Source organism: Cebus imitator, unplaced genomic scaffold (assembly GCF_001604975.1).
Source record: "Cebus imitator isolate Cc_AM_T3 unplaced genomic scaffold, Cebus_imitator-1.0 Scaffold432, whole genome shotgun sequence".
NCBI lineage: Eukaryota > Metazoa > Chordata > Mammalia > Primates > Cebidae > Cebus > Cebus imitator.
In genome coordinates this window covers 1588829-1607637 of record NW_016107747.1, presented here as the reverse complement: position 1 = coordinate 1607637, position 18809 = coordinate 1588829, and the positions used below count along the sequence as shown (strand labels likewise).

Sequence of the window (18809 nt, the reverse complement as noted above, 5' to 3'; positions counted from 1 at the left end):
AGTTCTTTGTAACCTCTTAAAATTCCATTTATCCCACTTTTGGAATGAGAAAAAATAAATTGTCATAACTTTTTCTATGACAGTACTTTAAATACTTAGATGGTTCTTAGACTACGTTATGCCACAGTAATCTCAATGGCTGAAAACAACAAAGGTTTATTTCTTACCTACACATAGGTCATCTGGGAGTTCTGCACTACCCTCACTTAGAGACCCAGGTTAGCAGAACAGCCAACAACCTTCCATAGTATTTCTGTAGTGTTCCACTCTTAGATTTCCCTGTCAAACTGTCTCTCCGTAGTCCTGCCCCCGACTCAGTTCTCAGTCATTGTTGTGGGCCATCTCACACTACTTTCTGGTCTGCTTTATCCCCAACGATATGGACACAGCCCCTCTTCTTTATTCTGCAAGTCATCATCAGCATAATGATGTTATGGGTAGCAGATTTGTTGGAATCTTGGGGTTGTGGAAGAAGGGCAAGTTGGGAGTGGGGGAATAGAAAGGTGACATATATAAATAATCTCACCTTGAAAATTAGACATCACAGTTTTCAAAATTCCTTATGTGTCTCCCCTCCTCCTACCCCAAACTTGGGTCCATCTTCAGCCCTCTGAGGAAACCTACCCTAATTTCTTCTCAATTCACATGTCTTGGATTTACTCACTTCTGTGTCTCTAGTTGTTATCAAAGAGAAAATTCAACTTGACCATTACTTTCTTCAGCAGATAAATTTAGCTCCTTCTGTCTTAATCTCTTCCATTCTTATTTATTCTAATGCATTCTCCTTCCTAACCAAAGGGCTTCTTAATATTTCTTAGGCAAAATAATTATCTGCAAAATCCTCCATATTTAAAGAGATAGCAGGAGCTGAGAAATTAGTTTTTCTTGATGTCTTAAAAAGGCCATTGCAAATGTTTTTCATTCCTACCAACCCCATTTTAGAGAAACTTTCAAAGACTGTAAGTGTGATGGTTAATATTAGGAGGTCAACCTGATTAGATTGAAGGACGCTTAGGTGGCTGGAAAAGTCTTATTTCTGCGTGTGTCTTTGAGGGTATTGTTAGAGGAGACTGACATTTGAGTCAGTGGACCGAGAGAGGAAGACACCCTCAATATGGGTGGGCACTATCCAATCAGCTGCTAGCACAGCTAGAGCAAAGCACGTGGAAGAGGTGGTGTAACCTCGCTTGCCGAGTCTTCTGACTTCCTTCTTTTTCCCATGCTGGATGCTTCCTTCCACTCTTCCTGCCCTTGGACACCAGACTCCAGGTTCTGTGGCCTTTGGACTCTGGGACTTGTGCCAGTGGCTTCCTGGGGGCTCTCAGACCTTCGGCCACAGACCGAAGGCTGCACTGTCAGCTTCCGTGGCTCTGAGGCTTTCGGACTTGGACTGAGCCACGACTGGCTTCTCTCTTCGCAGCTTGCAGATGGGCTAACATGATGGGACTTTGCCTTGTAATCATGTGAGCCAATTCTCCTCAATAAACTTCCTTTCATATGTACGTGTATCCTATTCTGTCCCTCTGGAGAACCCTGACTAAAACAGTAAGCATGGATCATAAAGGGTGAATTGGGGAGTATTGAGGAAGTCAGATCATGAAAGACTTGCTAGCCTATATACATTTTGATTTTAAGCAGGGAATTAACATAATTAGTGGGTTATAAGGAGTATGAGAGTGTAAGTGCCATAAGAAGACAAGCTGGGAGACTGTTGTAGGAATGCAGATGAGAAGGAGCAGCAGGAATGGAGAGAAGTGCTGGAGTCAAGCCATAGTTAGGAAACAGAATGGTGAGGACCTGATGTGGGAGGGTGAGTGGAGACAGGAATATCCAGAATGATGCCCAGTTTTCTGTTTGTGGCAACTGTATAAGTGTTGGTGCAGTTCACTGTGACAGAAAATAAATGAGTAGGAATAAATTTAGGGGGAAATGATGTTTCATTTTAGACAGATCATATTGTAGATTTGTGAGGCATCTGCAGATTACCAAGTCACATTTTTTCAGGCAAGACTGGCTAGTGGGATCTGCATCCTGAAGAAGGACTGAGCTATCTCTTTGATCCCCAATATTACAAGGAAAACCTTTGAGCAAAAGGTCCCCTTTGCTGCCTTGATCTTATTTGAGATCTGAGATTCTTTGCTGCAAATCTTTAACTTAAGATATAGAAATGATATCTAAAGTAAGCTAAGATACCAGTACAGCCTCCACCCTGGGAATACATGCAGACCTTCTTCTTCGCTTAGACGTGTGACCAAGCAGAGGGATTGGTGCTGATTCAATCTAGTCACTTTAAAAAGTATCACTCGGGAGCCCAGGATTTATCCTTAACATTGTTATAAGGAGCCTTTTTGTTAGAAGGGAATGGTTGCATCTTGTGTGTAATGGGTACATAATATTTCCCAGTGTGGTAAATATCTGATATTGTGTGTCCACTATTTTCCAACCATTTTTCACATAGGTACATTTAAAGATTTCACTTTTTTGCCTTCTTAATAATTTTTGTTGTTATTGCTCTTTTGACTTCAGCAAAAAATAGAAAAAGAAAAATGTCATTAATATGGCCCCATTCGAATCATGAAGCAGGAGCTGCCATTGTAGAAGCTACATACATGGACTCAGGCATTTGATTCCAGTGCAAACCAGCGAGTCTATCTGCTATTCATAAAGCAGCACTGAAATTGGAGGCAGGACATCTGCCTTCAAGTCCCAGGTTTTCATTCACTAGAAGGTCCCTTTGGCAGGTCACTTACCTCCTGTGGGTCTTGCTGGCCTTATCTGAAAAATGGGCCATCATTGTAGACACTGCTGCATCACAGGACCATTTGCAAATTGTGGCAAAAAGTCCAATCAAAGGGCTATAGAAAACAGAATGACAACCTACATGCTCCAATCTTAGACTCCCAGGCTTTGGTTCCAGACAAAACATCTTTCATCTACTCTTTGTCATAAAGTTTACAATGTCTTCAGCTGCTGTGGCTACATTCTTAATCTTTTAAGAAAGATAATTGTTTTTTCTTACAGTGCATAGTATGGGACTGGGACTCCAATGGCAAGCATGACTTCATTGGAGAATTCACCTCGACATTCAAGGAGATGAGAGGAGCAATGGAAGGGAAACAGGTACATGGTCAACCGCTTGTGTGGGTGTTTGCCTCCAGGCAGTCTCTATGATACATCCTTAGCACCCAGCTACAAATGAAACAGTGAGAGGCAAAATATCAATGCATGATTACATGTGATAAGAAAGGAGCATCGTGGGATGTGAGTTCCTAGATTCTGGAACTAGCCCAACCCTAAGCAATTGTGTGTCCTTGGAAAAGACACTGACCCCAAACGTTACAGTTTCTCCATTAGTAAAATGGAAAGGTGAGATGAGAGTATTTCTAATCTCCTTTAGCTGTGTAGCCTTGAAAAAGTGACTTAATCTCTCCATGCCTCATTTTTCTCACCTAAAATATAAAGTGATAATTGCGGCCGGGCGTGGTGGCTCAAGCCTGTAATCCCAGCACTTTGGGAGGCCGAGGCAGGTGGATCATGAGGTCAAGAGATCGAGACCATCCTGGTCAACATGGTGAAACCCCGTCTCTACTAAAAATACAAAAAATTAGCTGGGCATGGTGATGTGTGCCTGTAATCCCAGCTACNCTCCATCTCAAAAAAAAAAAAAAAAAAGTTATTTACCTTCCTTATTAGTTTATATAAATGTTACCTGGAACACATGTTGAATAACTGTAGTAATTTTTATCTCCATCTGTAGGTTTTGTCGTATGATCTTTATCCTCTCTGAGTTTTCCATACCGTCCAAATCAATCTTCTGTTTGTTCTTTTCAGTCTGTATTTCTAAAAGCTTACTTTCTGAAGCTTGTTTTAATTCTGTTAGGTAAAAAATAAAATAATATACCATATATGATACCTCTACAAACAAGGATCTTGAAAAATCATGAAGCAGATCACTTCCTGGTTATTTTAGTCAAGAGAAAAATTTTACTAAGCAGCAATTTAGGTTGCAATTTTATTCTGATCTGAAAACAACTTCCCTGATGCAAAATAACAATATTTTAATTTTGTACTTAGCAATGCCCTTAGTGACATATTCCAGGTATTTATGTATGACAATAACAGCTATCTACAGATGTTTCAAGTGGCATCATGTAATGGGCACTTATTTTGGGTTGCCAAACTAGGTAGGAAATACATATAAAGAAATATTTTTGGCCAGGTGTGGTGGCTCACACCTGTAATCCCAGCACTTTGGGAGGCCAAGGCGGACAAATCACCTCAAGTCAGGAGTTTGAGAACAGCCTGGCCAACATGGTGAAACCCCATCTCTACTAAAAATGCAAAAAGTAGCCGGGAGTGGTGGTAGGCACCTATAATATCAGCTACTTGGGAGGCTGAGGCAGGAGAATCACTCCGGCAGGAGGCGGAGGTTGCAGTGAGCCGAGATCACATCATTGCACTCCAGCCTGGGCAACAAAAGTCAAAAGTGAAACTCCGTCTCAGGGAAAAAAAGAAAAGAAAACTAAGATTCTCCTCTCCAGGGAGAAACGTCATCACCCATTTTTGTATTTCTGGAAATAGTCTAAGAATTAAACTACTTGGAAATATAAATGGATGTATTTCAGAGGCCTGTTCTTCAACATCAATGTATTCAAGAAGGCTGGAATACAGTGGAGAAAATGAAACATCAAAAAAGTATAGCCCAAGCACAGGTGGCTCATTCTTATAATCTCAACACTTTGGAAGGCTGAGGCAGGAGGATTACTTAAGTCCAGAAGTTCAAGACTAGCTTGGACAAGACCCTGATTCTACTTTAAAAAAAAAAAAAAAAGCAGGGGGATTAGACAAGATGACCAATACTATTACTGACTCTGAGATTATTTGCTAACAGGCAAATCTACATAATGTTTGAAAAGGACAGATTTGGGCTGCGTATGGTGGCTCACGCCTGTTATCCCAGCACTTTGGGAGTCTAAAGCGGGTGGATCACCTGAGGTCAGGAGCTGGAGACCAACCTGGCCAACATGGTGCAACCCCGTCTCTACTAAAAATATAAAAATTGGCTGGGCATGGTGATGGGCACCTATAATTCCAGCTACTCAGGAGGCTGAGGTAGGAGAACTACTTGAACGTGGGAGGTAGAGGTTGCAGTGAGCCAAAATCGCACCACTGTACTCCAGCCTAGGTGACAAGAGAGAAACTCTGTCTTAAAAAAAAAAAAAAAAGAAACCAGCCAGGCACCATGGGTTATGCCTATAATCCCAGCACTCTGGGAGGCCGAGGCAGGCAGATCACCTGAAGTCTGGAGTTCGAGACCAGCCTGACCAACATGGAGAAACCCAGTCTCTACTAAAAAGACAAAATTAGCCTGGTGTCATGGTGCATGCCTGTAATCCCAGCTACTCAGGAGGCTGAAGCAGGAAAATCACTCGAACATGGGAGGCAGAGGTTGTGGTGAGCAGAAATTGTCCCACTGCACTGCAGTATGGGCAACAAGAGTGAAACCTTGTCTCAAAAAAACAAATCTGGTTGGGCGCAGTGGCTCACGTCTGTAATCCCACCAATTTGGGAGGCCAAGGTGGGTGGATCACTTGAGCCCAGGAGTTCTATACCGGCCTGGGCAACATGGTGAAACCCCATCTCTACAGAAAAAAATGATAAATCTACATAAGAAAACAATTAGCCAGGCATGGTGTCATGTGCCTGTAGTCCTGACTACTAGGGATGCTGAAGTGGAAAGATTGCTTGAGCCCAGGAGGTTAAGGCTGCAGTGAGCTATTAGCATGCCACTGCACTCCAGTCTGAGCAAGAGAACAAGACCCAGTCTCAAAAAACAAGGAGGCAGGGTGCAGTGGCTCATGCCTATAATCCCAGCACTTTGGGAGGCTGAGGCGGGCAGATCACCCGAGGTGAGGAGTTTGAGACCAGCCTGGCCAACGTGGTGGAACTCTGTCTCTACTAAAAATACAAAAATTAGCCAGGCATGGTGGTGGTGCACTTGTAATCCCAGCTACTTGGAAGGCCGAGGTAGAAGAATGGCTTGAACCCAGGAGATGGAGGTTGCAGTGAGCCAAGATTGCACCACTGGACTCCAGCCTGGGAAACAAAGCGAGACTGTTTCCAAAAAAAAAAAGAAATACTGGCCAAGTGCAGTAGCTCATGCCTGTAATCCTAGTACTTTGGGAGGCCAAGGCAGGAGGATCATTTAGGGCAGAAGTTCAAGATAAACCTGGGTAACACAGGGAGATTCTATGCCAAAAAAACCACAAAAGTTAGCTGGGCATGGTGGACTGCCCTTGTATTCCCAGCTACTTGGTAGGCTGAGCCCAGGAGTTTGAAGCTGCAATGAACTGTGATCATGCCATGGTACTCCAGCTTGGGTGACAGAGCAAGATCGTTTCTCACCAAAAAAGAAAAAAAAAAAAAAAGAAAAAAGCCTGAAGACTGATTATCTATTGTGCCGTGAAGCCAGATCGCGCCATTGCAATTCAGCCTGGGTAACCAGAGCAAGAGTCCATCTCAAAAAAAAAAAAAAAAAAGAGTGATAATTGCACCTACTTCATAGAATTTTGTGAAGATTAAATGAGATAATTCCAGGTGCTAACAGAGCACCTAGCACATAGCTAGCATTTTCAAAATATCTGCTATTAACAGTAATATTCTTTCTAGGTCTATATTTCTATGATTTGGTGACATTAACAACAATTTAATGCTTTGGAGAAATTATTTGAATTCTCTAAATTTTCGTAGGTGTACCAGGTTTTCTTCTAATGCCATCATTTTACTCTTATACACTTGATGCCAAGACCTGTACCCAAACACTACCACATACCACAAAGACACATTGTCCCACACAGAAACTTAAACCCCTTCTGTGTTTTCCTCAGATACACACGCTTTCATATCATATCATATATCATTATCATATCTAGATAGGTACGTAGGTAGGTAGATATATCTATCAAGAAGTCATCTGAGCTCTATTCATGAAACTTCTCCTTTTACCTTTTTATTGTTCACTTGCCCAATGTCCAGCTGCAGTACCTCTTTGCCTGAGGGCTTTCTCTAGCTGCTGGAGCCTGTTTTATCCATGCCCAGAGCAGGCTAGAAGTGTGGACAGAGATGTAACACCTTCCAGGAGGTATCCCCCAACAAATACCTAATGGAAGTTGGTGTATAGATACCCCAGCTCCCTTGCCCTTCAACTAGCAAAACTCTGAGGTATGTTCTCTATACAATTTTCCAGAGTTCCCCAGCAGGACCTAGTTATCCACAGTGGTAACTGAAAGTGCACCCTTTTGGGGATGCCTCCTCTGTCTAATTCCCCATCCCTCTATTCATACTTCCTGGTATCACCTCCCAGACGGAATACTTACTTTAACATTCTTGCCTCAAAGTTTGCTTCTTGGGCAAGTCAACCCAAGATACCTGCCATTCTTATTCTAGAGTTCATTCTCCTTCTGGAGCAAAAAGGAGTGAAAGCTGAGGGCTCAGTGCTTTTGAGAAAGTCTTTTTCTTTTCTTTCTTTCTTTTTTTTTTTTTTTTTTTTTTTTTTTTTTTTTTTTTTTTTTTTTTTTTTTTTTTTTTTTTTTTTTTTTTTTTTTTTGAGACACAGTCTTGCTCTGTTACATAGGCTGGAGTGCAGTGGCACAATCTTAGCTCATTGCAGCCTCTACCTCCTGGGTTCAAGTGATTCTTTTGCCTCAGCCTTCTGAGTAGCTGGGACTACAGGTATGTGCCATGCCTGACTAATTTTTGTATTTTTAGTAGAGACAGGGTTTTACCATGTTGGACAGGATGGTCTAGATCTCCTGACTTTGTGATCCACCTAGTTCAGCTTCCCAAAGTGCTGAGATTACAGGTGTGAGCCACTGCGCTTGGCTGAGAAAGTCTTTTTCTTTAGAGATAATCCTCTGTGCCTGCTCTGGTCAGAAGTGCTGATTAAAGATGCCCCAACTCATTTTTCAACTTCTCATATGCAAGGTCAGGATATAATCAAACTGGATGGAAATGAACTAACATTTTTTTAGAGTCAGAAGCATAATCTGAATCAGACCATTTATTGAACACATACCCTTGGTCTGGAAACTCAATGGAAACAATGACAGCTTTCTACTTAGCTCCTGCAAAACCTGCTGTAAATGCTCTTTTAGGTACTCAGCATTACAAGAAACTTGTCAAACGCACAGAGACCTTCACCCACAAGCCAGGATGCAGAGTTTCAGAGCCACAGTTAAAACTACACTAAATTATAACCAAACTCATTCCCAAGTTAACAAGGACTATAGCTAGAGAAACTGTTGTTCTATTGAATTTGCAGAACTACACCTATTTAGCTAGTAAATCAATGACAGTATTCATACCACTTGCTAGAGTTCTAAAGAGTTTTATAAAGTTTTGCCTTATCCACTTCTATAAATAGAAATAGCCCAAGCAGTAAATATAGGAAATATTTCATTTTTAGGCTCCTAAAAGGATATTAAAAATAAGAACGTAACACATACCATAAGTGAAATATACCAAAACCTAATGCTGTCAAACAGAGAGAAACCTTTTAAGTTCCACTGAAGAAATGGACCATATGCTATTGCGCTTTTCTGTATCACTGAGATACCAGAAAAAACTTTAGTTCAACTACCCAGCCCCCATTTTGGTGTTATTTATATAGTGGGAAATATTCTCTTATTTATTGATTCTGTAATATTTATCAAGTAGCATCTACTAAATCCCAAGCACTGTGCCAGGCTCTAAATGCGCCATAATTAACAATGCTGCCATGGTCCCTGGCCTCCTGAAGCTTACAGATAGGTGAAAGTTAGGATAGAAGAGAAAACAAATAAAATAAACAAAAAAATTAAAAGACATCTACAATTTCTGACAAAATGTTATTACAAAACAGGAACAGTTTAATTCTAAAAGTATGTATATAAAAAAGATAATCTGGCCTTTAAGCTGAGGCCCTTTAAGGATTAAAAAGAAGCCAACATGTAATGAGTGAGAAAAAAGGCTCTGAACCAAAAGGAATCGTATTGCAAAGTACAGAGGCAGGAATGAGCTTGGTGTGGTGGAGGACCTGGAAAGAGACCAGTATATCTGAAGCAGAGAGTGAAGAGACCATTCATAGGATGTGGTGAGAAACAAGGCCAGAGGCCAGGAAAGGCAGATTCTTCTAAATGTGCCAAGAGCATGTGGAAGCTGTGCTTTCCTATGCAGTAGCCACTAGCTACATGTGGCTATTTAAATTTTTAAATTAATCAAAATAAAATTAAGTAGCAAATTAAGTTCTTTGGTCAAGCTAACCACATTTCAAATACTCAATATTCTCATGGGGCTGGTGCAGATTCAGAATATTCCAATTGTTGAGAAAATTCTACTGGACAGTGCTGCAAAGGGTTCTAGCTAGAGAATGACATGATTGGTTGTAATTTTTTAAAAGATTACTTTTGCTACTGTGCAGATAATTAAAGAGAGGCACAGGAGATCTGTAAGGAGGCTACTACTATAGATAAGAGGTGATAATGACTTGGGTTAAGGAAATATAGAGATAGATAAATTGGATAGACTTAAGATGTATTTTGGAACTAGGAGCTACAAGGTTCATTGAAGGCTTGGATATAGGGAAGGTGGAAAAGGATGACTCAAGGATAGATGGTTAAATGGTGCCATTTTCTGAGATGAGGAATAATTATGGCAGGGAGGTCCAGTTTATGAGGAAGTTTTCAAAATCTGGTTTCAAAAACTGGCACTCAGAGGAGACATTTACCTGTAAATGTATTTTAGGAGCCATCAACTAAGAGAGGATATTTAAAATCAAGAGAATGGATGAGTACACCTAGAGAGAAGGGATTGAAGAAAGGATAGAGGAAACTGAAATCCTGAGGAATCTCACTATGTAGCATCAGAGAGAACAGAGACAGCATCTTTCAACTTTCCTTTTCCTGTGGGAGTTATGATTCTATAGGTACAGGGTAAATTCTTAATTAACCTTGGTTATTTCCTGAATAACATTTATAAGCATCCTTAGTTTGGGGTGGCCAAAGGGGAAGCTTACAAGAATAGGAGAGTTTCTCCAGGACCTTCCTAGAAGAAGGCATTGTGGTTAATAGTCCAGGCTTAGGAATGAGACTGATGTGGGTGTGAATCCCAGGTCTATCAGTTACTACCTGTATGGCCTGGGCAAGCCTCCCTTCTCTTCTCCAAGCCTCATCTTCCATCTATCAAAGTGGGCTGTGGGGAGAGTTAAATGGGATTGGGAAAGTAGAGTGTATAGCCCATAGTTATATGCCAACTTCATCCCAAGACAGATGCAAAATATTTAGATCTGGTCCATCAGGACCCCCTACCCACCTAACAAGCACAAGGACCCCGAATATCAACAGGTTTGTTTCAACTTCCTTGGAGCCCTCTCCTGACTAAGCCAACCGGCCTTCCTCATCTTAGCCTGAGAAGGAAGTGAGTAGACTTTTCATGGATGATCACTATAACTTTTAATAGAATTCAAAATCTTTAACTCAATATATCTTGCTTGATGGCAGAAATTGAGATTCATAGAAATAATTGAGAATAACAAAAAATGGCACAGCTAGTTTTAGTATCTTTTCTTTTCAACTGTTAGGTAAATCCCTAAGGCACCTGTTTTACTGAAATATTAGAGGAAGCTTTAGGGGAAAAGATAATTTCAGTTTTGATGGGTTTGGAAGGAACTTGGGCTCTTTTGTATAGAAATACTACATCTACTTTGAGATGCACTGTAATCCTTGTTCATCAAGTTCCACACACCTGGAGAGTAAATGAAAAGAAAAAGGGAGGAATGAAAGGCAACATTCATTAGGGACATATTAAGAGATTAGGCCTTTAAGTTAAAAAAACAAGGTTAGGGATCTGATTTTAGATTCTGCTTTGAATGTTTTCTTCTTTCTTTCTTTCACCCAAAAATCCCATATTTGGAAGGAATCATAGAGAACCCTTCACTGGTATAAGACCTCCCTCTTCCAAATCCTATGTAGTTGCCCAGTCCTGCTGCCACCTTCCCAGTGATGAGAAACTACGGTATCAGTTATCAGTTGCTGAGTGAAAATTTAGCTTAAAACTTCCTGGCTGAAAACACCAATCACTATGTACTCACCATTCTCTAGGTTGGCAATTTTAGCTGAAATCTTCTCTGTTCCCCATAGTGCTCCATGTGGTGCCAACAGAACTCACTCTTGCATTTGTGCCTCAGCAGCCAGGATGGCCAGGATAGTTCTCCAGGTGTACTTGTATCCTCCAGGAGACCATTGTAGGCTTTTTAACATGACCCTGAAAACTTCACAGAAGCAGGAGAGGGGCCAGCCCCAATACACAGGCGCTTTTCAAACCTCTGCTATTATCACATTTGCTAATGTCCCATTGGCCGAAACAAGTCATGTGACTAAATGCCGCATCCTTGTGGGAGAGAACTATATAAATGCATGGACACCGAGAGGAATAGATTATTGAAGGCCACTGCTATATCAGTCTGTCCATTTGCATCTGCCTCAGAAACTACTTCAGTTTCAGACACTTCTAATTCTCAGGGAGGGAAATTCTTTCTCTTGAGTAGAAATCCAGAGATTCATCTTTCATAGGATGGTGGGGAAGAGCAGGCAACAACTTTTGGATATTTTATTCACAGTTGATTTTGTCTCATTAAATCTTCTATAGGCTGGAGACCTATTCTCCTAGTCAGCTGACTCTTCAACTAGCTCCCAGCTGACTCTTCAATTCCCAGCCACTCCTATAGCTCTGATCATATCCCTCAAAAAGGCCCCTTTGGAGATCTATTGTGTCACTGTTGGGACATATGTCAATCCATTATTTTAGTTCTTTGTTAAGTTCTATGTAAATTTATTACTGTCCCTATGAAATTTCTGTAGTCAGCATTCACTATTCCTAAATTTTTCTACCTTTTGAGTCAATTCTCAGGCAGTAAGTCTTAGTATCTGGGTATCACTCAACTGTATTCCTACAGATTTCTTCTTCCCTCTACTGCTTGATTTGACCATATTAATAGTAAGCATTGATATATGCCAGGTACTATTCCAAATTTATTACATGGATTAATCAGTCTTCACAATAATCCTATGAGATAGATATAAGCTCCATTTTGCAAAGAAGATATCCAAGACATAGAGCAAACAAGTAATCTGCCAAAAATCACACCGTAGGGAAATGGAGTTGCTGGGATTCAAACCTAGAAGTCTGACAGCAGAGTCTCACCCTCAACCACCCCCCTTATTGCTCCTGTAAATGCAAGAGTTACCACCTACAGACTATTTGTCAGCCCTCCAGTCCTCAGCACCTTAGGAGCTTGGCCCTATTCAATGACTCAGCTTTTCCCTAAGCAGATTCTCATACTGTGACCCTTCTTTCAGGTGCAGTGGGAGTGCATCAATCCCAAGTATAAAGCCAAGAAGAAGAATTACAAGAACTCAGGCACGGTGATTCTGAATCTGTGCAAGGTATGTATGCAGCCCTCTCTTCCAGGAGTATAAAGCTAGGGCTGTCTGAGAGGAAGAGTTCAAGTAGTGTGGTCAGAAGAAGAGTGTCAAAAAGATGTGATCTTCTAAAACAAAAATAAAAAATGTCACGTATTAAGGAACATAAAATGAGAAATGTAAGCATGGGTGGTCATGGAGCTGTGGCAGCCCAGTGCCACCATCCTCTCCCCAGGGACTATCCTGTCCCAAAGACAAGAGAGGTCCACTGATAGGTCAGGATTTTCTCTGCCCAGAGCAGTGCCAGAGGGAGATCTCCAAAGGGTGAAGCCAACATTTCTAGAACACCTACTATGTGCCCTTCACAGTGTCCAGTGGTTTTTTTGTTGTGGTGGTGGTTTTTTTGTTTTGTTTTGTTTTGTTTTTTAAGACAGAGTCTTACTCTGTCGCCCAGGCTGGAGTGCAGTGGCACCATCTCAGCTCATTGCAACCTCTGCCTCCTGGGCTCAAGCGTCAGCCTCCTGAGTAGCTGGGACTACAGGCACATGCCAGCACACCCGGCTGATTTTTTGTATTTTTAGTAGAGACAGGGTTTCACCATGTTTGCCAGAATGGTCTTGATCTCCTGACCTCATGATCCACCTGTCTCAGCCTCCCAAAGTGCTGGGATTACAGGTGTGAGCCACTGCGCCCAGCCTGTCCAGTGCTTTATGTGTGGTATCTTACTCATACTGAAAGGATGCCATAAAAACATGACAACAGAAGAAGATTAAAGGTCTTTCAGATTCCTTCCAAAGGGGCTACAGCTTTGCAGAGAATCACATGTGGTAATAATTAAACTGCTTAACTCAAAGCCAGGAGTGATGCTGCCACTCATTGAGTACTTACTATACAAGAATAACTACAATAAACTCTCTTTAACTCTTACCACAACCCTGAGATGTCTACTTTCAATTGAGGTTATGTACCTAGCTCGGAGTCACACAAGTAGTAAATTTAAGAGCTGAGATTTTAACCCATGTGTTTCTGACTCCATCATACAGGATTCAGTTGCTATCCAGATGATAGATGTGTGTTCATGGGGTGTGTGTGTGTGTGTGTGTGTGTACAGGCATACGTACATATATGTGTATGTATATGCATATGTGTATGTGTATGTATAAAGGCCTGTGTCAGGGATATTTTGGATTCCATTCCAAACCAATGCAATAAAGCAAGTCATACACATTCTTTCATTTCCCAGTGCATATAAAAGTTATGTTTACGCTATACAGTAGTCTACTAAATATGCAATGGCATTATGTCTAAAAATGTACATACTTTAATTTAAAAATAGCTTATTGCTAAAAAAAAAAAATACAGCAGTCATCTGAGCCTTAAGTAATAATCTTTTTGCTGGTGGAGGATTTTATCTGGATATTGATAGTTGCTGACTGATCAGGGTAGTGATTGCTGAAAGTTGGGGTGGCTGAGGTAACTTTTAAAAGTAAAACAACAATGATGTTTTTCATTAATTGACTCCTCCTTTCATGAAAGATTTCTCTGTAGCATGTGATGCTGTCTGATAGCATTTTACCCACAGTAGAACTTCTTTCAAAATTGAAGTTAATCCTCTCAAACCCTGCCACTGCTTTATCAACTAAATTTAGGGAATATTCTAAATTCTTTGCTGTCATTTCAACAGTGCTCACAGCATCTTCACCAGGAGTAGATTCAAGAAACTACCTTCTTTGTTTATCCATGAGAATAACTCCTCATCTATTCAAGTTTTATCAATTGTAGCAATTCAGCCACATCTTCAGGCTCCACTTATAATTCCAGTTCCCTTGCTATTTCTACCACATCTGCAGTTTCTTCCACCACTGAAGTTCTGAACTCCTCAGGGTCATCCTAGTGGTTTAAAATGAACTTCTTCCAAACTCCCATTAATTTTGATATTTCAACCTCCTCCCATGAATTATGAATGTTCTTAGTGGCATCTAGAATCATGAATCTTTTCCAGAAAGTTTTCAATTTACTTTTCTCAGATGAATCAGAAAAACTACTGTAATGATAGTTATAACCTTATGAAATATATTTCTTAAATAAGAAGACTTGAAAGTCAAAATTACCCTTAGATTCATAGGGTGCAGATTAGAATATTGTGTTAGCAGACATGAAAACAACAATAAAACTCCTTGCATATCTCCATCAGAGATTTTGTGTAACTAGGTCTATTGCTGATGAGCTGTAATATTTTGAAAGGAATCTTTTTTCTGAGCAGTAGGTCTCAGCAGTAGGCTTGAAATATTCAGTAAATCATGCTGTAAACGGATGTGATATACCATCCAGCCTTTGTTGTTCCATTTATAGAGCACAGGCAGAGTAGATTTAGCATAATTGTTAAGGGCCCTAGAATTTTTGAAATGGTAAATGAGCATTGGCTTCCACTTAAAGTCACCAGCTACATTGGCCCCTAACAAGAGAGTAAGCCTGCCCTTTGAATATTGGAAGCCAGGCAGTGACTTCTCCTCTCTAGCCAGGAAAGTCCTAGGTGGCATCTTCTTCCAATATAAGGTTGTTTCATCTACAATGAAAATCTGTTGTTTAGTGTAGTCACCTTCATCAAATGATTTTAGCTGGATCTTCTGGATAACGTGTGGCAACTTTTCCATCGGCATTTGCTGCTTTACTTTACACTTTTATGTTATGGAAACAGCTTCTTTCCTTAAACCTCATAAACCAACCTCCTCTGCTAACCTAAAACTTTTTTTCTGCATCTTCCTCACCTCTCTCAGCTTTCACAGAATTTAAGAGAGTTAGGGCCTTGCACTGGATTAGGTTTTAGCTTAAGGAAATGATGTATCTAGTTTGATCTTTTATCCAAACCACTAAAACTTTCTTCACATAAGCAAAAAGGCTGTTTCACTTCCTTATCATTTGTATGTTCACTGTTTTAATTTCAAGAACTACGACTTTGCATTCACAACTTGACTGTTCAGTGCAAGAGGCCTAACTTTGGGCCTAGCTCAGCTATAGACATGCCTTCCTCACTAAGTTTAATCATCTCTAGCTTTTAGCTTTAAGTAAGGGGTATGTGACTCTTCCTTTCACTTGAACACTTAGAGGCCATTGTAGAGTTATTAACTGGCCTCATTTCAGTAGAGTAGTGTTTCAGGGGATAGGGATACTCAGGGAGAGGAAGATAGATGAAGGAATGGTCAGCCAGTGGAGCAGTGAGAACACACACAACACTTATCAATTAAGTTCGCTATCTTATATGGGCTTGGTTCATAACACCCCAAAATAATTACAGTAGTAACATCAAAGATAACTGATCACAGATCACCATAATAGATACAATAGTAATGAAAAAGCTGGAAATATTACAGCAATTACCAAAATGTGACACAGGCAGAAAGTGAGCACATGCTATTGGAAAATGGCACCAGTAGTCTTGCTCAATGCAATGTTGTCAGAAACCTTCAATCTGTAAAAAATGCAAAGCTGAACAAAGTGAGACACAATAAAAGATACACCTATACATATATGTGTGTGTATGTGTATATACACACACAGAGATGGTCATGGTCCCCAATTTGCAATTTTTTGACTTTATAATGGGCCTATTAGCATGTAACCTCATTTTAAGTCCAGGAGCCACTGTACATACGTGTATATGTGTATATATATATAGTCATGTTCTGCATAATAATATTTTGCCAATGATGGACCACAGATATGATGGAAGCCCCATAAGATTGTAATGGAGGTGAAAAATTCCTATCACCTAGTGACTTGTAGTCATTGTAACATTGTAACATAATTACTTTATTTTTTATTTATTTTATTTTATTTTATTTTTTTGAGACAGAGTTTCGCTCTTGTTACCCAGGCTGGAGTGCAATGGCGGGATCTTGGCTCACCGCAACCTCCGCCTCCTGGGTTCAGGCAATTCTCCAGCCTCAGCCTCCTGAGTAGCTGGGATTACAGGCACGTGCCACCATGCCCAGTTGATTTTTTGTATTTTTAGTAGAGACGGGGTTTCACCATGTTGACCAGGATGGTCTTGATCTCTTGACCTCGTGATCCACCCGCCTCGGCCTCCCAAAATGCTGGGATTACAGGCTTGAGCCACCGCGCCCGGCTACTTTATTTTTTAAATAAATTTAGTGTAGCCTCAGTATTTATAAAGTCTACAGTGGAGTATAGTACAGGTATTGATCGACTTACGACCTATGCAACTTACGACCATTTGACTTTACGACCACAATCGCTAGCCACAACTGCTCCGCGTCTGGCAGTGCAAACGTTGCCCAGCTGGGCGTACGACAGTGCGGACCAGCTTCCGGCAGCACTACCTTCTCCGCGTGCACCATTTCAACTGTACATATAACCTACTCAACTTACAACCAAATCATGTTATGACTGGTCCGCAGTCCCGACCGTGGTCGTAAGTCGAGCACTAGCTGTAATATTCTGGGCCTTCACCTTCACTCGCCTCTCACTCACTGACTCACTCAGAGCAACTGCTAGTCCTGCAGGCTCCATTCACGGAAAGTTCCCTATACAGGTGTGCCATTTATTATATTTTATACCAGATTTTGATTGTTCCTTTTTATGTTTAGATATGTTTAGATACATAAAGACTTATAATTGTGTTACAATTGCTTACAATATTCAGTACAATAACATGATGTACAGGCTTGTGGCCAGGAACAATAGGCTATACCAAATAGCCTAGGTGTATAGTGGGATATACCACCTAGGTTTGTGTAAGTATATTCTATGATGTTCATACAATAATAAAATCACCTAACAATGTATTTCTCAGAATGTATCTCCATCATTAAATGGCACATGACTGTGTATATGTATACATGTGTGTATGTGTGTATACATACATAGATATATGTTTCCTAGAAGGAACATAATATGTATATATGCAGGATCATATCCTTACATAATAAAATAGTGAAAGAAAAGAGTAATTGATCTGCTTTGGGTCACATCTCTACTTTTTAAACCAATCACTGGGACTAGGGCATAATGTCTTATGATTGGCCAACTGGAGTCATTGTATTAATCTTTTTTTTTCAATATATTTTGATGTTTTTACAACTTTGAGCCTTATGAACCCAAGAGGGACTACTCTCCCAATGTTAGTTAGTTCCTAAAGACAGCAAACAACTTGCCTTCTAGCATGCCTTTGATATGCAGACCCGTCATTTTTTAGTTCAAATCCCCAATCACCTGCCTTACCAAACTCTCACACACCAAGCCGATGTTCTCCCACATTATATGACCCCGGGGCCAGGTATCATTTAACTAGAAACCATTCCTATTGTTTTGACAGGTTTCAAAACCTGCTGAAATTATTCAAACTACCCAACTCTAGGCCTCCTTAGCAGCTTACCCTGCCTCGCCCACTCCTTCCTTTGAAAAAACACAATAAATGCTTTTCCCATGCTTTCCCCTCATTGCTTTTGCTTCCTGACTTATCCTGGTCCCATGTGACCTTCCTATGTTGCATAACATGCCTCCTATCCTTTGAGGAACTGTGAGCAATAAACCCTTCTTACAGAGACAGCTGTCTCCATGTCAAGCTAACTGTACAAATCAAATCCTGGGTGACTATCCCTGTGCCCAAAGAAGCAGGAGAAAAGATATATATTCAACGGTTATCTTTCTCCTCAAGGTGACTGTGCACACAATTATTTTTGTTCTTCCATGAGTTGATCTTACAGTCCAGTACTCAGAAACCACTGTTATTTTGCTCACTTTCAAGTTCTTATTTGATACACAGACACAGGAGCACAGCATCCCAACTATCAGGCAAAACATTGCCAGCAGGAAGCCAAAAGCAAGCATTATTTAGAGGACAAGTGAACATCAATCCTAAGAAAAGTACAGGTATTGATCGACTTACCACCTATGCAACTTATGACCATTCGACTTTACGACCACAATCGCTAGCCATGACTGCTCCGCATCTGGCAGTGCAAACGTTGCCCAGCTGGGCGTACGACAGTGCGGACCAGCTTCCGGCAGCACTACCTTCTCCGCGTGCACCATTTCAACTGTATATATAACCTACTCAACTTATGATCAAATCGTGTTACAACTGGTCCGCGGTCCTGACCGTGGTTGTAAGTTGAGCACTAGCTGTATGCCAATAGAAGTGGGCCACCTGGAGATGGTATCTAGAGAGGCCAACACTGATTTTTAGGGTCAGTCTCTAAGAAGCTTCCTGAAGCCGGGTGCAGTGGCTCACGCCTGTAATCCCAGCACTTTGGGAGGCCAAGGCGGGTGGATCACAAGGTCAGGAGTTCAAGACCAGCCTGGCCAAGATGGTGAAACCCTGTCTCTGCTAAA

General features: G+C 40.9%; 1 protein-coding gene across 1 annotated transcript in view; it reads left to right on the top strand.

The window, feature by feature from the left end:
- LOC108290352 (copine-4) overlaps positions 1-18809 on the top strand; it is a 249371-nt gene that overhangs the window by 189889 nt on the left and 40673 nt on the right. The window contains exons 8-9 of the mRNA XM_017510143.2: positions 3022-3120; positions 12393-12479. Of these exons, the coding sequence (XP_017365632.2) occupies positions 3022-3120; positions 12393-12479 (186 nt within the window). The remainder of the gene's footprint in view (positions 1-3021; positions 3121-12392; positions 12480-18809) is intronic.